We start from the raw sequence: 19,592 nt of genomic DNA, 5'->3' as shown, positions 1-19,592 counted from the left end.
CTAACTCGGGGATCCCTGGGTGGCTTAGCAGTTTAGCCCCTGCCTTTGGCCCAGGGCGCGATCCTGGAGTCCCAGCATCGAGTCCCACATCGGGCTCCCGGCATGGAGCCTACTTCTCCTTCCTCCTGTGTCTCTGCCTCTCTCTCTCTCTCTCTATGTCTATCATAAATAAATAAATATTTAAAAAAAAGACTCCTAACTCTGAGAAAGGAACTAGGGATGCTTTAAGGGGAGGAGGGCGGTGGGTGAAGGTGAATGGGTGAAGGGCAGTGAGGGGCGCCCTTGCCGGGATGAGCACTGGGTGTTATTCTGTTTGTTGGTAGATTAAACACCAATAAAAAATAAATTCATTTAAAAAAATGTTCAAACAACTAAATATTTATGCTGATACATGGGAGCACCTAAATATAGAAACCAATTAACAACAAACATACAGGAACTCACTGATAATAATACAATGACAGGGGATTTTAACACCGACTTATGGCAATGGACCGATCGTCTATGCAGAAAATCAACAGGGGAACAATAACATTGACACACTGGACCACAGGGACTCAACAGATATAGTCTGAACATTTCTTCCTAAAGCAGAATACACATTCCTTTCAAGTGCACATGGGACATTCTCCAGAACAGATCATATCATGTCCCACAAATCAGCCCTTAACAGGTACAACAGGTACAAGAAGGTTGATATCACACCCTTTACATATTTGGACCATGACGCTATGAAACTGGAAGTCGACAGTAAGAAACAAAATTGGACAGACCAAAAATACGTGGAGATTATGAACATCCTACTAGAGAATGAATAGAGTAACCAGGAAATTAAAGAGGAAATTTAAAACAAAAAAAAATGAAAACATGTTTCTCCAAACCTCTGGGATGTTGCAAAGGCAGTCCTAAGAGGGAAGTACATAGCAATACAGGCCTATCTCAAGCAACAAGAAGTCTCCAATTCGCAACCTAACCCTACACCCAAAGAGGCTGGAAAAGGAATAGCAAACAAAGCCTAAAGCCTACAGAAAAAGGGAAAAAATAAAGATGAGAGCAGAAATAAACAATGCAGAAAAAACAAAACAGTAGAATGGAATAACGAAACTAAGAGCTGGTTCTCCAAAATAATTAAGAAAATGGATCAAGCCCTAGCCAGTCTTATCAATGAGAAAAGAGAAAACCTAAATAAATAAAATCACAAATGAGAGAAGAGAGATAACAATTAACACCAGAAAAATAAGACAATTATAAGGGAATACTATGAAAGATTATACGCTAACAAACTGGGAGACCTGGAAGAAAAGGACAAATCCCTAGAAATGTGCAAACGAGCACATGTGCAAAACTGAAATAGGAAGAAATGGAAAATATGAACAGACCCATAACTAGCAAAGAAATTGAATCAGCAAGGCACCTGGGTCCATCAGTGATTGAGCATCTGCTTTGGCTCAGGTCATGATCCCAGGGTCCTGGGGGATCACGTCCCACATCAGGCTCCCCGTATGGAGCCTCATTTTCCCTCTGCCTATAACTCTGCCCCTCTCTGTCTCTCATGAATAAATAAGTAAAGGTGCAGCCACTGTGGAACAGTCTGGAGGGTCCTCGAGAAGTTAAAAATAGGGGATCCTTGGGTGGCACAGCGGTTTGGCGCCTGCCTTTGGCCCAGGTCGTGATCCTGGAGACCCGGGATCGAATCCCACGTCGGGCTCCCGGTGCTTGGAGCCTGCTTCTCCCTCTGCCTGTGTCTCTGCCTCTCTCTCTGTGACTATCATAAAAAAAATTTTTAAAAAGAAGTTAAAAATAGAGCTACCCTATGATTCCAAAATTGCACAGCTAGGTACTTACCCTGAGGATACAAAAGTAGTTGAGTAGATTCGAAGAGGAACACGCAGCCCAGTGTTGGTAGCAGCATTGTCAACAACAGCGAAACTGTATAGAGCCCAGATGTCCATCGACAGAATGAATGGGCAGAGACGATGTGGTAAATATACACACTGCGACATCACTCGGTCATCAGAAGGGATGAAAGGAAGCCATTTACAATGACGTGGGAGAAGTGGAAGGGACTTATGCTAAATGAACTCAGTCAGAGGAAGACATATACCAAATACCATACAATTGCATTCACATGTGAATTTTAAGAAACCAAACAAACTGGCAAAGGGGCAGAGGGGGGATGAGAGAAGCAAACAAAAAAACACACTCTTAACCACAGAGAATAAACTAATAGATACCAGAGGAAGGTGGGGGGGATGGGGAATCAGGGGATGGGCATAGTGGAGGTCACCTCTGACCAGAACCAGGCATTGTATTCAAGGGTTGAATCACTATGTGGTAAACCTGATACTATATCATACTGTGTTTACAAAGAGGACTTCAAGTAAAAGTTTAAAATAATAATTGGTAGTATTGATGAAACATGTGTGCACAAGAGATAAAATCATAAAAGCAACTGAAAATCCAGAGTCTTTAGAGCCACAAATCCCCTCCTTAGCTCACCTCAGGAGAAGCCTGCCATGCCTATTCTCACCCCAGCAGAAGCATGGATTTTGACTCTCTGTGGAGGCTGCTGACTTAGTGGAGTCAGGCTATCTTTGAACCCAAAATCTAAATAGAGTGCATAAAACTAAACTGCCCAAGATGCTAGGAATCCCAGTGCAGGCACATGCCAAGACACAAACTCTAACCATACAGAGACATAACCCTAACCCTCCACTTAAGCCTAATGGTAACCTAACCCTTAAACAAGAATTATCACTAATCAAAAACCAAACACAAACCCCAAGACCGAAACACATTCACTGAACCTTCCTGCCAACCCTTACCCTAACTCCTAAACCTATTCTAAACCCTTAACCCTGACCCTTACCTTAAATCTAACCCTAACCCTAACCTCTAACCCTAACCTTATCTTAATGTACTCAAATCCTATTCCTAACCTTAACCTGTACCCTAACCGTAACCCTCTAATACTAATCCTATCTCATACCCCAAACTGTACCCTAACATGTACCCTAAAACTAATCCCTAACCCACTGCCTAACCCTCTCTTACCCTTTTCCAAAACCATACCCTGACCCTGACCTGACCCTAACCCTAACCCTAGCCCTAACCCCTATCCTAAACCTAACCCTCGCCCTAACCCTAAACCTAGCCCTAACTTTAACTCTTCCCCCTAACCCTAACGACTAACCCAAACTCACACCCTAACCCCTAACCCTAAAGGCAAACCTATCCCAACCCTAACTCTAACCATAACCCAAACCCTAATTCCTAACCTCCTACCCTAATTTCTAAAGTCTAAACCCTAAACCTAACTCTAACTCCTGTCCCTAACCCAAACCCCCTTCCTAACTCCTAACCACTGACCCTTACCCTTAACCCTCACCCTAACCTCTAATCCATAACCATAAGCTTAATCACTAACCCCTAACATCTAACCTAAGCCTAACCACCAACTGCCTCCCCTCCCCTGACCCTACCATTCATTCTACCCATTCACTTACCCTATGGTTCTGAGGAGTCCCTTCTGACATGGACGTGGCCCCAACGGTGCCTCCAGTGTCCTCCAGGGGGTCCTGAGGAAGCCGGGCTCCTGTGAGTGCGCACGTGGCCCCATGTGTTCCAGAGTCATAGTCAGCAGGTCCTGAGTACGCCGGGTCTCCTGTCACCGTGGAGTATGCCTCACATCCTCTGGAAGCCTCACAGCAGGTTCTCAGGAGGCCGGGGGCTCCTCTCAGCCTGGACATGGCCCCACGTCCCCCAGAAAACTCACCGCGGGTCCTGAGGAGGCTGTGGGTTCCTGTCAGCCTAGACGCAGCCCCATGTGTCCCGAAGCCAAAGTGCAGGTCCTGAGGAGGACGGGGGTCCTCTCAGTCTTGACGTGGCCCCATATTTTCCTCAGCCTCACCATAAGACCCGAGGAGGCTGGGGGCTCCTGTCAGCATGGACTGGGGCCCCAAATCATCCCAATCCTTCACAGTGTGTCCTGAGGTGGCTGGAGACTCCTGTCAGTGTGGATTCGGCATCCACATCTTTCTTAGGCCTCACCGCAGACTCTGACAAGGCTGGGGTCTTCTGTCCGCATGGACGCATCCCCATATGTCCCGAAGTCTACACCAGGGGTCCTGAGGACATCAGCGTCCAGTTGTGTGGACGTGGCCCCACATCCTCCCGAAGCGTCACCGCTTGTTCTGAGGTGGCCGGGCTCCGGTCACTGTGGATGCAGCCCCCAGCTTCCAGAAGACTCAACTTATGTCCTGAGGGGCCCGTTAGCTCCTGCCAGAGTGGACGCTGCGCCACATTTTTCAGAAGCCTCCCCGCGTGTCCTGAGGCAGCCCAGGGGCTCCTGTCAACGTGGATGCGGGCCCACATCTTACTAAAGCCTCCCCGCGGGGCCTGCAGCAGCCCAGGGGCTCCTGTCAGGGTGGGTGAGGGCCAACAATTTCCTGAAGCCTCCCAGCAGGACCTGAAGTGGCCCAGGGGCTCCTGTCAGGGTGGGTGTGTACCCACATCTTCCTGAAGCCTCACCTGTGTATTCTGAGGAGACCAGGGGCTCCTGTCAGTGTGAACGTTGCCCAATATCCCCCTGAAGGCTCCACGCAGGTTCTGAAGAGGCTGTGGCTCATCAGCGTGGATGTGTCCCCACGTCTTCCTCAGGCCTCCCCAGGACAGGCTGGCTCCTGTTAGTGCAGGCAGAGGAGGCCTACTGCGCATGCATACACCCTGGGCGGTGCCTGGGCTCAGGCACCCCCTGTGGGATGCTCAGACGCCGCAGGAGGCTGCAGGAGGCAGCATGCCAGTCCGGGTCCCACCTCTGCCTCCTTCCAGGCTCCAGCTGTGCCCTGTTACCTTCGGAAACGTCTGATTCAAAAGGAGCCCAACACCCGGTTTCCTCAAAAATACTTAAGGAGAAGGAATTGGAGCCCAAAGGACGCGAAATGAAATGTGGACCAGACTTTTACCACGTCCTGTAAAACTCACTCAACCCTCTTCCACTGTGGGCGGGACCGCGGGCTGCTGCAGCAGCCTTGGAAACAGTGTGGAGGCTCCTCAGCAAGTTACAAATAGAGTCGCCCTGCGACCAGCAGGTGTACGGCCTGGAGCTCACTCTGAAGATACAGATGCAGTGAGATATGGGACAACTGCACCCCAATGTCCACAGCAGCCGGGTCCACAGTAGCCACACTGTGGGAGGAGCCTTGGTGCCCTGTGGCAGATGATGGATAAAGAGGATGGGAGATAGATGGTGGTCATAGAGAGAGGAATGGTACTCAGCTATCAAAGAGAAGGAAATCTTGCCATTTGCAATGACGTGGGTAGAACTAGAGGGATCATCTTAAGTGAAATAGGTCAGTGGGAAAAGAGAATGACCATGTGGTGTCATTCATAGGTGGAATTAAAGAAGCAAAGCAGATGAACATCTGTGAAGGGAAGGAAAAACAAATAAGATGAACACAGATGCAGGGAATACCGATCTTAACGATAAGAAACGAACTGAGTGTCGCTGCAGGGGAGGGGATGGTGGAGGGAATAACAGGGGACCGGCATGAAGGAGAGCATGTGATGTCACGAGCAATGCGGTTATCTCCAACTGGTGAATCCCTGAATTCTTCCTCTGAAAGTATAATACACTATACATTAATTAATTGGGTTTAAATTAAGTTAAAAAATCAGTTGTATCAGAGCACGTTTCCTTCTAGACTCTCTGTTCTGCTCCTTCAACTTATGCTGGGACCAACCCTCATGGGTCTGGTTTGTTTAAGTAGGCATCAGGCCTCATCCATGGACCAGCCCAGGGCTGGAACTCACAACCCCGAGATCAGGACCGGAGGTGAGGTCAGGAGTCGGAGGCTTAACCGACAGAGCCAGGCGGGGTCCCGAGGACAACACTGCTTTATCCTGTCTCTGTGACATCATTTGAAATAGGAAAGTGCTGCGTCCTGCTCTGTCCTGCTTCTCCAATACTGATTTGCTGTCCAGGGTCATTTGTGGGGGCAGATGGATGTTATGGGGTTTTTTTCCTATTTATAGGATCTGCCACCATGACTTGACAGGAATGACATTGAAATTGACGGTGGCTTCAGGAACTGCGGACATTTTCACAAGATGAGGCTCCCAACCCATGAGCCCAGGACAGCCTCCCAGAGCCTGGTATGGCTAAGTGCACAAGTCTTGTGCTCCTTTGGTTCAGTCTCATTATTTATTCTCTGTGATGCTCCTGAGAAGGGAGTCACATCCGTCATTTCCTTCCTGAGTGCTCATTGTCAGGACACAGCAAGCCCCACAATAGAATAAAAACTGAGCCCAGGCCAAGGGCAGGAAGCCCCTATTAGAACAGATCTCAATGCCTTTGAAGGCCCCATATCAAAATGTAAACAGAACTTGAGGTATTGCTCCAGCCCTTCGGGAGTACCCCGAGACCAGCCCTTAAAACTAAGGTAAAACCCAACTCGGGGTCCCAGTCCCTGCTCTGCTGTGTCAGGTATACTTGGACACAAGCTCAAGCTTGTAAATAAACTCTCATGTGTTGCATTGGTGTCGGCTTCTCAGTGGTTTCTCGGATTCGCAATCTTGGGCACAACAATCTGAGATAAAAAAACAAAACCAAAAGAAGCTCGGACACAGGTAGAGTAAACGCAGGGTTTTGAGAGAAGCGGCGGAGACCCAGGGGCTTGGCAGCTCTTCTCTGGAGGCCCCAGCCGACTGGGGCGCGGGATGCTCTGCCCCAGAGCCAGAGGACCCAGAGACCCCACCTGCATCCCGCCCATCAGGGCCGGGTCTCAGGAGCAGCACAGAGCCACCCGCTGAGCCCAGATGTGCTGATGCCCACCCGCCTCTGACCCCCACAGGTGCATCTCCCAGGCAGATGTGCACCTGACAATCAGCGCCACGGCCCATCCCCAGATCCCACACAGAGCATTTGCTGCCACCAAGTTATTGGACCACAGAGCCTGCAGAGCTTTAGCTCTGCCTGGAAAGTAGGGTCTAGATTCCTTGTACTTTGTGCTCTTTTTTCATTTATTTTCTTTGATTCTTTTTTATTAATTGCCTTATTTTAATTTTTATGTATGTACCTTTTATATATTTTATTTTTATTTTCATAGTACTTTAATTGTGTTTATTCTTTTTAATTTTTTTTCAATTTATATATGATAGTCACAAACAGAGAGAAAGAGAGAGAGAGAGAGGCAGAGACACAGGCAGAGGGAGAAGTAGGCTCCATGCACTGGGAGCCCGATGTGGGATTCGATCCAGAGTCTATAGGATAGTGCCCTGGGCCAAAGGCAGGCACTAAACCGCTGCGCCACCCAGGGATCACTTTAATTGTTTCTATTTTGGGATTTAGAATCTTTTAACAAGCAGGCCAAAATAATCGGTTGTTTTTTTTGTTTTGTTTTTGTTTTTATTTTTGTTTTGGGAGGGCACCTGTTATTGTTTTTCTTGGTTTTTCTTTTTCTTCCTTCTTTCTTTTCTGGAAAATATAATGAGATGGAGAAATTCACCTGCATAAAATAAAATGAGGTCTACTCACATCCAGGAAGTTCATCAATACACATATATGATGTCTAACTACAGTTTAAAACAATGATTATAAAAATAGCAGCTGGGCTGGAAAAAGAGCACAGAAGAAAACTAGAGAAACCTTTACTGTAGAAATAAAAGAACTAAAATCTAGTCAGGCCATCGTTAAAAATGCTATAACTGAGATGCAGTCCCAAGAGGAAGCCTTAAAAACAAGAAAGGTTATGGACCACAGAGACAGACGTAGGGAAGTCAGCCACTTATTAAAACAATAACATTCATACCATAGGAGACTCAGATGAAGAGAGAGAGAAGGTCACCTTGCTGAGACATTAGAAACGACAAATACCCACCATTTGCTTCAACGTGAATGGAACTGGAAGGTATTAAGCTGAGTGAAGTAAGTCAATCGGAGAAGGACAAATATTGTATGTTCTCATTCATTTGGGGAATATAGATAGTAGTGAGGGAATATAAGGGAAGGGAGAAGAAATGTGTGGGAAATATCAGAAAGGGAGACAGAACATAAAGACTCCTAACTCAGGGAAATGAACTAGGGGTGATGGAAGGGGAGGAGGGCGGGCGGTGGGGGTGAATGTGTGATGGGCACTGAGGGGGGCACTTGACAGGATGAGCTACTGGGTGTTATTCTGTATGTTGGGAAATTGAACACCAATAAAAAAATAAAATTATTATTAAAGAAAGAAAGAAAGAAAGAAAGAAAGAAAGAAAGAAAGAAAGAAAGAAAGAAAGAAAGAAAGAAGAAAGGAAGGAAGGAAGGAAGGAAGGAAGGAAGGAAGGAAGGAAGAAAGAAAGAAGAGTGGCACCTGTGTGGCTCAGTTAGTTAAGCTTCTGCCTTAGGCTCAGATCATGATCCAGGTCCCAAGGCACGCTCCCTGTTTTGCAGGGAACCTGCTTCTCCCTCTACCTCTGCCCCTCTCGATCATGGTTTTTATTTCCTCTCTCTCTCAAATAAATAAAAAAAATCTTTGAAAAAGAAACAAACAAACCCAGAATGAAGAGAAATCTCCCATGTAGAAGAATTTCAAACAATTTGTGCAGACATTCCACCGTCAAGTTCATGAGCATACCTTCACACTCATATGTGCGGAATACACATAGTAACTTCCTTCTACAGAATATAATATGAAAAAGTCAAAGTAATATTGATAATATAATAATAATAACATAATTAATAATAATAATAAAGAATCAGTTTACTACGGAGAAAGCTGACAAACATTACCTCAGCAAGATGATCAGATCGATACCAAGACTGATAAATCATGTTGATAGTATCTATCCTTTATATGATATAATGAAAATGGCAGTATATCTCTGTATATAATCCACAAAAACAGTTCAATCATGAGATAAATGAAAGACATGTCCCAACTGAGGGAAATTTTACAAAATACTCTACTTCTCAAAGTGTTCCAGTTCAAGAACAACAAGGAAAGGCTGAAAGACTGTCACAATCCAGAGGAGCCTAAGAAAACAGGAAGACAAATGGAATGTGATATGAGGGATGGTAACTTAGCAAAAACTAAGGAAATCTGAATAAAGTATGGTCTTTGGTTAATGTGACTATTTTAATATTGATTCATTAGCTAATATTTGAACCATACTAATATATCAATAATTGGAGAAATTGAGAGCAAGTGCTTGTGAATGCACTGTACTATCTTCTCAATTTCCCTATAAATCTTTGTTTTTTTCCTAATAAATAAGATTTATTTTTAAAATTGACTTAAATGAATCAGGATCCAAGTGTGAAGACATTTTAAGAATAGTTGAATTAACTTTTGCCTTATTCTTAAAGAGTTCCTTTGATGGAAACAAAGTAAGAATTTTAGATCAGAAGGAAAGAAAAACACTTATGAACACGTATAATGCCTCCTCAACCTGAAAAGCAGGAAAGGATAATAAATAGCAAAAATCAGAAAAAATACTTCTATTATAATAGACACCATATTGCAAGTGCATTTAAAATTAGCAATGCATAACATTTATTTCCTTGACATTTGTCTTCAAAAGAGTTCACAGTGTTTCAGTGTCAGTTGAAACAGGGGAAGAATCTCAGGGAAGAATCCTTTACATAATAATAGGACCATTGGTAATAATGTCTCTCAGTTCTTTCCAAATCAATAAAGATGCATTTCCTGATAAGTGACTGAACTGTGAAGAAAGAGATGAGAAACCCTCATCCCTCTGAACTACTTGTGTCAGAATATTTTAACCATAGTACTACGGATAGTAGTAAATTATCCTTATTAACAGGAAATACGTCTAAGATTGGAATCTGAGCAATCAGATGTACAGAGAAAAAACGCTTTGATTCGCTCCTCATCTTTTAAAGACAAAGGAGAGGTTTTCTATGTACAAAGTCAGTTGTCAAGATGGCCTTAGGGAATAAGAGTCTGCAGCTTCGAATCCCGCTGCACAGCTGGGACACCCACGCTCCAGGTCTTCCTGATCCCCATCACTGGGCCTGTCCCCCAACACAGGATGCCACGTGAGGTCATTTGCAATTGCTCTCTTAGGAGCTCTTGGGAAGGGGGAAGGAGCTAGATAGGATGGGAAAGGACGCATGGAGGCCGAGAAAATTAAGGCCATTCCAATTTAAATTCAGCATTAGCACACGCCCAGACATCCCAGGCCCCTGTGAAGAAGAGCTGCAATTTACATTGCTTCAGTTACAGGAAAAAAACAAAAGTTTACAGCTTAATGTCCTAGAAAGCCCCACATAAGAATCAAATCTGAGCCCAGGCCAAGGGCAGGAAGCCCCTATTAGAATGAGAACAGAGCTCAATGCCCTTGAAGGCCCCATATCAAAATTTAAACATAACTTGAGGAATTGCACCATCCCTTCTGGAGGTCCCCGAGACCAGACCTTAAAACTAAGCTAAAACCCTCCTCGGGGTCCAAGTCCCTGCTCCACTGTGTTGGGTGTACTTGGACGCAAGCTCGAGTTTGGAAATCAACCCTTGTGTGTTTGCATCGGTGTCAGCTCCTTAGTGGTTTCTCGGATTCGCAATCTTGGGCACAATACCCCCATGTGCCCTCCCACCTGGGCTGAACCCCTATCCCCTCCCCCCAGGCTGACAGTCAGTCACCTCCCCGCCCACAACAGCTGGGCACTGGCCGTCACACAGGTCTCACGGGCACCGTGGGCAATCCCGCCATCCCTGGCCTCCCAGAGGAAGGAAGGAGGTTTCCTCAGGACACACTCCCATTGTGACCACAGGGTTCCCTGCTCAGCACGGCAGCTCCTGACAGGTCGGGTTCTGTGTCCTTGACGCCTGCTCCTCCTCCCCGGTTTTCCCACAGGAAATGAAGGAGAAGGCCCTGGTCTCCTCCTAGGACATCACGCAGGTAGACCTGGACATCAAAAGGACGTTCAGCAGCCACATCATGTTTTAGGACTGCTAGGGGTTGGGTGAGGCTGCTGGGCCAGGGGACTTTGGGGCCCCGGGGGCTTCTGGGTAGGGAAAACGGGGCCTCTGAGGCCAGGGGGAGCAACAGCAGCCAACAACACACCACTCCATGGTAGGGTGATTGGGATGACCCCCGTGCCCACCCCTCTGGGCCTCAGGGATGAGGAGGCCACTAGGATGGGTCCTCCAGGGGTTGCCATGGGAGCTGAACACCAAAGGGGAGAGGAACGGCCCCCTGAGAAGCAGGGGATGGGGTGGGGGATGTGGGGGGCAGGAACCAGACCTGGGGGCCAGGGGGCATGGCCATGGCTGGAGCAGGACACACATCGATCCCAAGAGGGTTGGACGGGTCAGAGTGACACCCACTCTCGGTGCTTTATATATTTCTAAATTCTATGCATTTAATTTGAGACAATTTGCAATTTGAAAACATACATATTATGATGACCCCCAGATAATGTCCCCGGTCCAGCCAGGGCCCTGCACTGACCACACCGCGCCCCAGGGGCAGGTGTCACAACAAACCCCAGACTGGGGTCGCATTTAACTGTAGGGTCTCCTTGTGCATCTTAGGGGAAGGAGATACCCTGTGTTTGCAGGCCCCCCAGTACATCCCCCTCATTCCCCACTCCCACATCATCCCCCTACATCATCATCCCCAATGGCATCCCAACTACGCCATCCCCCTCACACCCACACAGCCCCATATGATCCCCACCCAACTATACCCCAACACCATCCCCACTACACCATCCCCCACACTCCACCACAATCATACCCCTGCCCCCACACCATGCACCCACACACCATTTACCCCCAACAAGGACCCAGTGCAGGTACCCCCTGTGGGACATGCTAAGCCTCCCTGGGTTTCTCTGCATACCCTGATCCCATCAGAAGCCCTGGTGTCCCATAGAGTACCCAGGGATTGCAGGGAGGAGGAAAGACAGGGAGCCTCTGACAGGGTGGGTGCAGGTGAATGGTGCAGAGGATGCACCGTGCCCTGCCTCTGCCCACTCTCACTCCTGGAGGGCGGCACACACTGCACAGGACACCAGCCCCTAACCCATAGGAACCTGGGCTGATCCTGGCCCCGGGCTCTGTGGGGGCTGAGTTGATTTGAGCCCCCCCTGCCAGGCCCAATACAAAGGCTAATGGGATCCAGCCTGCCATGGCCCTGGCTAGCCCTGGATTCTGGCCCCAGGCTGAGCGAGCCCTCTCACAGCTGGATGTAGCCTTTTCGGTCCTGGGCGTACCCCACCGATCCAGGTCGCTGACCTAGGGCGCCCTGTGGATCCTGGGACACCCAAGGGTGGGGAGAGTAGTGGTAGGCCGTGGGCCCACCCACACCCACACCCACACCCACACCAGGAGGCAGGCTGCTCCAAGTGCTGGGGCCCCAGGGAGCCCAAGACCGGGGTCCAGCTACCCTGCAGGTACCCAGTGCAGGAGCCCATGAGCTGCAGGTTCAGGTCAGCTTTGCTGTCCTCAGAACCATCTCTCAGGCTGAAACCTCAGGACACACGCCCCCACCCGGATTTCACACATGCTGCCAGGTGGGGGATTCAGTACCTGCCCCCCTACCCGTGTCATTCTTGCCCTCTCCTTTTTTTTTAATTTTTATTTATTTATGATAGTCACACAGAGAGAGAGAGAGAGGCAGAGACACAGGCAGAGGGAGAAGCAGGCTCCATGCACCGGGAGCCCGACGTGGGATTCGATCCTGGGTCTCCAGGATCACGCCCTGGGCCAAAGGCAGGCGCCAAACCGCTGTGTCACCCAGGGATCCCACCCTCTCCTAAAGGACAGAAAGGTCTCCCTCCCCAGGGGAAGGCGCACACCCTCGGCTCTGAGTCCATTTGCTGTAGAATGTCAATAAAGTGTTGTGGTGGGAAAATGCACAGCCAGCCCGTTTCTGTGTCTCCCAGAACACTGTGCACGGGGCTTGGAGAGACCCCCAGAGAGGAGGAGGGGGCAAAAACCAGGCTTCACCAGCCCCTGCAGGGGTGCCGCCATGCACACCCAGCTGACGTTCCCATGTGCCTTGAAGGGACAGCTAGACGCCAGGGTCAGGACCTGACAGATTTACTGGGACTCAGGCTGTGCCCCGCAGGCCAAGAGGGGCTGGGACAGAGTGACAGCCAGGAAGCCTCAGGTCACCAGGGTCTGTGCAAAGCCACCCGGAGGTCTGTGCTCCCTCTGTCCAGGGGGCCAGGGCTGGCCGTGTTCCAGGGCCTTCCTCCACCCATCATCCCCGTGCCTGTGTCCTTGGGGTAGAGAGGGCCTGCGGGGTGGTTAGCATGGCCCTAGAAGGGATGTCAGGACAGCAGGCCCTTGTGTTGTGCCCAAGATTATGAATCCGAGAAACCACCGAGGAGCTGACACCAATGCAAACTCCCAAGAGTTTCTCTACAAGCTGGAGCTTGGTTCCAAGTGCACCCGACACAGCGGAGAAGGGACTTAGACCACGAGACTAAGAGGCATAGCAGCTTTATAGGGGCCAGTGGCCCATGGGATATGCAGAAAGTTGCACAGTCATGTCTGTTTACAAGCAGGTGGCCTGATTAAATTACACCTTACCCTATAGTATCCACTTGAGCTGGCCTATTACTTTGGTCAGAATTGGCGCGCAGTTTTGGCGGGCACAAAGCAGGGTTACATTGTTATGAGCCGATTACTGATTAGGATGTGCCCAGCAGCCTGACTAGGGTGGGGCAGCGCCTTAAGCCATAAGCAGGTCATGTGGGGGTCATCCTGGAAGGTGGCGGGTGTAGTACAAAATGGAATCAGTCCTGCTCTGCTTGCCCAGGGGTAGGGGATTTTTGTTAAATTTCCTGGGTCCCACACTTGTAGCTCACGCACCTGGGTCCACCCTCACCAGATGGACTCAGCATGCACACCTTGTAGTGCGGAATCTCTCACACCAGCGTGTGGAGGGCACCCTCCTTGCCCGAGTGAGTAGGGGCTGGGTGAGCATGGGGATCGGCCTGAAGGCCAGGCAGCACAGCAGACCGAGGAACCCCAGCCCTGTCCCCACCCCAACTCCCACACACAGGCTGCACCTGGGCTCCCTGCCATGTGCACCCAGGGCCTCAGGAGCTCCCCCCAGGGTGTCCCCTAGGTCTGGCTCCCTGCTGGATTGGCATCGGGGAGAAGAGAAGCAGCCGGTGATCGGCAGGCCTCACTGCCATACATGAGAATGTTGCCGAGCTGGACCTCCCGCTCAGCTGCCCCTCCAGTGGAAAATCACTGCATGAACAAGCACCGGGTTGGCCAGGAATGCCCAGCTAGCCACCCAGCTCCAGCACCAGAAATGATGTTGTGCCAACCATTTTGGCAATTGGGTGACCCAGCCAGAGAATCCGATAGCTGCACATGATAGCTGCATGTGATAGACACACACACCCCCCAAAACCAACAATAGTCAGAATCCCCCCAGTGTTGTCAAACAGCAGCTGGATGATTCCATACCCGACGCTGTGGTCCCCAATAGGATACATGGAAGGTGGTATAGACCACGACTGCAGAGGTGCCGGAAGTACGGAGATGTGCCCGCTGGGTTCCAACAAGGAGATCAGAGGGTCAGGAAGCATCCGACGGGGGGCGGGGGGCCCTCCTAGGAAAGGATACCAGGTCCCTGTGAAGGCTACGGAGGGTGAAATCTGTCCTCCTCTCTTTCAGCCTCTGGTTTTCCTCCTAAATTCCATTTTCCTCAATCATAAGAACAAAACTTTATTTTATGTCTTTAAATTTCTTTTTATTGGAGTCCAATTTGTATGAATTCTTGCTTCAGCAAGGGTGTCATTCAGGATAGAAGGAGAGAGAAAGATTGTTCCAGACAGGCAAAATATGAAGAAGTTCATGACCACTTAACCAGTCCAGTAAGGAATTAAAGAGGGACTGTTCTAGTGGGCAAAAAAAGGGACCAAAAGCAACAAAGACTAGAAAGGACCAGAGAACGTCACCGGAAACACCAACTCTACCAGTAACACAAAGGCAATAAGTTCATATCTTTCAATAATCACTGCTGATAGACTAAATGCTCCAAACAAAAGATATAGGGTATCAGAGTAGCTTAAAAAATAGGATCTGGGATGCCTGGGTGGCTCAGGGGTTGAGTCTCTGCCTTTGACTCAGGGTGTGATCCTGGAGTCTGGGATCCAGTCCCATATTGGGCTCCTGGTGGGGAGCATGCTTCTCTCTCTGCCTAATTTTCTACATCTCTCTCTCTCTCTCACTCGTTCATAAATAAAATTGTTATTAAAAAAACAAGATCCATCTGTATGCTGCCTACAAGATGCTCACCTCAGACCTATAGACACCGGGAGATTGAAAGTCAGGGGATGGAAAACCATCTATAAAGGTAATGGATATCAAAAGAAAGCTGGAGGACCCATTCTTATATCAGACTAACTAGATTTGAAAACAAACCCTGGGGTACACCTGGTGGCTCAGTGGTTGAGCATCTGCCTTCGGATCAGGGAGTGATCCTAGGATACCAGGATCGAGTCCCACATCGGCCTCCCTTTGGGGAGCCTGCCTCTCCTTCTGCCTATATTTCTGCCTCTGCTTCTCTGTGTATCTCTCATGAATAAATAAATAAAATATTTACATTTCAATAAAGAAAGAACAAATACTGTAAAAGCAATGAAGAAGGGCATTATTTCATAATTAATAAGACTCTCTATCAAGATCAAACAACTAAATATTTATGCTTCCAACATGGAAGTACCTAAATATAGAAACCAATTAACAACAAACGTACAGAAACTCACTGATAATAATACAATGACAGGGGATTTTAACAACCACTTATGCCAATGGACTGAACGTCTATACAGAAAATCAACAAGGGAAAAATAGCCTTGACACACTGGACAACAGGGACTCAACATATATACTCTGAACGTTTCAACCTAAAGCAGAATACACATTCCTTTCAAGTGCACATGGGACATTCTCCAGAACAGATCATATCATGGCCCACAAATCAGCCTTCAACAGGTACAAGAGGTACAAGAATGTTGATATCACACCCTGTACATTGTTGGACCACGACGCTATGAAATTCGAAGTCGACAGTAAGAAAAAATTTGGACAGACCAAAAATACTTGGAGATTATGCACATCCTACTAGATAACGAATGGAGCAACCAGGAAATTAAAGAGGAAATTTAAAACAAATGAAAATGAAAACATGTTTCTCCAAACCTCTGGGATATATCAAAGGCAGTCCTAAGAGGGAAGTACAGAGCAATACAGGCCTACCTCAAGAAAAAAGAAGTCTCCAATACACAGCCTAACCCTATACCTTAAGGAGCTGGAAAAAGAATAGCAAACATGCCTAAAGGCTATAGAAGAGGGAAAAATAAAGATGAGAGCAGAAATAAACAATACAGAAACAACAAAGCAGTAGAGTGAAATAACGAAACAAAGAGACGGTTCTTCAAAATAATTAAGAAAATGGATCAAGCCCTAGCCACCCTTATCAACAAGAAAAAGAAAAGACCTAAATAAATAAAACCACAAATTAGAGAAGAGAGATCACAATCAACACCAGAAAAATAAGACAATTATAAGGGAATACTATGAAAGCTTATGTGCTAACATACTGGGAGACCTGGAGGAAATGGACAAATGCCTAGAAATGTGCAAGTGAGTAAAACTGAAATAGGAAGAAATAGAAAATGTGAACAGACCCATAACTAGCAAAGGAATTGAATCAGCAAGGCACCTGGGTGCCTCAGTGGTTGAGCATCTGCTTTGGCTCAGGTCATAATCCCGGGGTCCTGGGGAATCAAGTCACACATCAGGCTCCCCGCATGGAGCCTCATTTTCCTTCTGCCTATACCTCTGCCTCTCTGTGCCTCTCCTGAATACATAGATAAAATCTTAAGAAAAAATATAAAAAGATGAGAAATGACCCAAATAAAGTCAGAAATGAAAAAAGAGAAATAACAACCAACACTAGAGAAATACAAACGTTTTTAAGAGAACATTATGAAAAATTATATGCCAGCAACCTAGAACCTGGAAGAAATAGATCAATTCCTGGAAATATATAACATAGCAAAAATGATAAAGGAAGAAATAAGAAACTTGAACAGACAGATAACCAGCAACGAAATTGAATCAGCACTCAAGGATCTCCCAACAGGAGACGCTTAGATCAATAGAACAGAATGGAAAGCCGAAACAAGATACAAACCTGTAACTCTATGGTCCATTAATCGACAACAAGGCAGGAAGGAATATCCAAAGCACCAAGACAGTCTCTTCAACAAACCCTAACCCTGACCCCAGGATAAGAACAAATGGTGTTGGGAAAACCAGGCAGCCACATGCAGAAGAATGAAACTAGACCACTTTCTTACACCATATATATAAAAAACGAATTCAAAATGGATGAAAGACCTAAATGTGAGACCTGAAACCATGCAAAGAAGAAAATACAGGCAGCAACGTCTTTGATCTTGGCCATTGGATCTTCTTTCTAGATATGCCTCTGAGTTGAGGGAAACAAAAGCAAAAATACTATTGGGACTTCATCAAATTAAAAAGCTTCTGCAAAGTGAAGGAAACAACCAAACCTAAAAGACAACATACAAAATGAGAGGAGATATTTGTAAACAACACATCCAATAAAGATTTAGTAACCAAAATACATAAAGCAAATATAAATCTCAGCATCCTAAACACAAATTATCCAACTGCAGATGGTCAGAAGACATGAATGGACTTTGTCTCTAACAAGACAGCCAGATGGCCACCAGACACATGGAAAGACACTCAGCATCACCCATCCTCAGGGAAATGCAAACCAAAACCACAATGAGATGTCACCTGATAGCTGTCAGAATGGCTAAAATTAACAACACAAGAAACAACAGGTGTTGCTGAGGCTATGGAGAAGGGGGGAACCCCCTTACACTCCTGGTGGGCATGCAAAAATGTACAGCCACTGTGGAAAACAGTGTGGAGGGTCCTCGGAATTTTAAAAATATTGGATCCCTGAATGGTGCAGTGGTTTGGTGCCTGCCTTTGGCCCAGGGTGCGAACTTGGAGAAAAGGGATCGAATGCCACGTAGGGATCCCGGTGCATGGAGCCTCCTTCTCCCTCTGCCTGTGCCTCTGCCTCTCTCTCTGTGACTATCATAAGAAATTTTGAATAAAGAAGTTAAAAATAGAGATACCCTCCAATTCCAAAATTGCACAGCTAGGTATTTACCCTGAGGATACAGAAGTAGTTTAGTAGATTCGAAGAGGGACACTCACCCAGTGTTTCTAGCAGCGTTATCAGCAACAGCCAATCTGTGGATACAGCCCAGATGTCCATCGACAGATGAATGAGCAGAGATGATGTGGTAAATATACACACTGCGACATCACTGGGTCATCAGAAGGGATGAAATGAAGTCATTTACAATGACGTAGGAGAAGTGGAAAGGACTTATGCTAAATAAACTCAGTCAGTCAGAGAAAGACAGATACCAAATACCATACAATTGCATTCACATGTGAATTTTAAGAAACCAAACAAACTGGCAAAGGGTCGGAGGGGGGGATGAGAGAAGCAAACCGAGATACACACTCTTAACCACAGAGAATAAACTAATAAATACCAAGGGAAGGTGGGGGGATGGGGAATCAGGGGATGGGGATTGTGGAGGTCACCTCTGACCAGTACCAGGCATTGTATCCATGGGTTGAATCATTATGTGGTAAACCTGAAACTATATCATACTGTGTTTACAAACAGGAATTCAAGTAAAACTTTAAAATAATAATTGGTAGTATTGATGAAACATGTGCGCACTAGAGATAAAATCAGAATGGCAACTGAAAATCCAAATAGAGAGTATTTAGAGCCACAAATCCCCTCCTTAACTCAGCTCAGGAGAAGCCTGCCAGGCCTATTCTCACCCCAGCAGAAGCCTGGATTTTTGATTCTCTGGGGAGGCCACTGACTTGGTGGAGTCAGGCTATCTTTGAACCCAAAACCTAAATAGAGTGCATAAAACTAAACTGCCCAAGATACTAGGAGTCCCAGTGCAGGCACATGCCAAGACCCAAACTCTAACCATACACAGACATAACCCTAACCCTACACTTAAGCCTAATGTTAACCTAACCCTTAAGACCCATCACTAATCGAAAAACAAACACAAACCCCAAGACCGAAACACATTCACTGAACCTTCCTGCCAACCCTCACCCTAACTCCTAAACCTATTCTAAACCCTTAACCCTGACCCCTACCTTAAATCTAACCCTAACCTAACCTCTAAACCTAAACTTAACTTAATGTACTCAAATCCTATTCCTAACCTTAACCTATACCCTAACCATAACGCTCTAATACTAATCCTATCTCATACCCCAAACTGTACCCTAACCTGTACCCTAAAACAAACCCCTAACCCACTCCCTAACCGTATCTCTAACCCTCTTCCAAAACCGTACCCTGACCCTGACCTGACCCTAACCCCTAACCAAACAATAACCCTAACCCTAGCCCTAACCCCAACCTAACCCTACCCCTCGCCCAACCCTAAACCTAGCCCTAAGTATAACCCTAACCCCTCACCCTAAACACTAACGCTAACTCACACCCTAACCCCTAACCCTCAC

General features: G+C 47.0%; 1 protein-coding gene across 3 annotated transcripts in view; it reads right to left on the bottom strand.

Annotated features, from left to right (window-relative positions):
• Positions 1-8,218, bottom strand: part of LOC125753124 (uncharacterized) — a 100,982-nt gene extending 92,764 nt beyond the window's left edge. The window contains exons 1-2 of one of the 3 annotated variants that reach the window (XR_007404179.1): positions 3,507-8,218; positions 1,846-1,929 (exon numbers count right to left, since the gene is read on the bottom strand). Coding sequence is in view for 1 of the 3 variants with exons in the window: in XM_049097895.1 (XP_048953852.1) it covers positions 3,507-3,749 (243 nt within the window). In the remaining 2 variants the exon portion in view is untranslated. The remainder of the gene's footprint in view (positions 1-1,845; positions 1,930-3,506) is intronic. The other 2 variants (XR_007404180.1, XM_049097895.1) reach the window with 2 other exon arrangements.
• Positions 8,219-19,592: the final 11,374 nt, after the last annotated feature.

The sequence above is a fragment of the Canis lupus genome, chromosome 20 (assembly GCF_003254725.2).
Source record: "Canis lupus dingo isolate Sandy chromosome 20, ASM325472v2, whole genome shotgun sequence".
NCBI lineage: Eukaryota > Metazoa > Chordata > Mammalia > Carnivora > Canidae > Canis > Canis lupus.
This window is presented reverse-complemented; position numbering and strand designations above follow the sequence as displayed.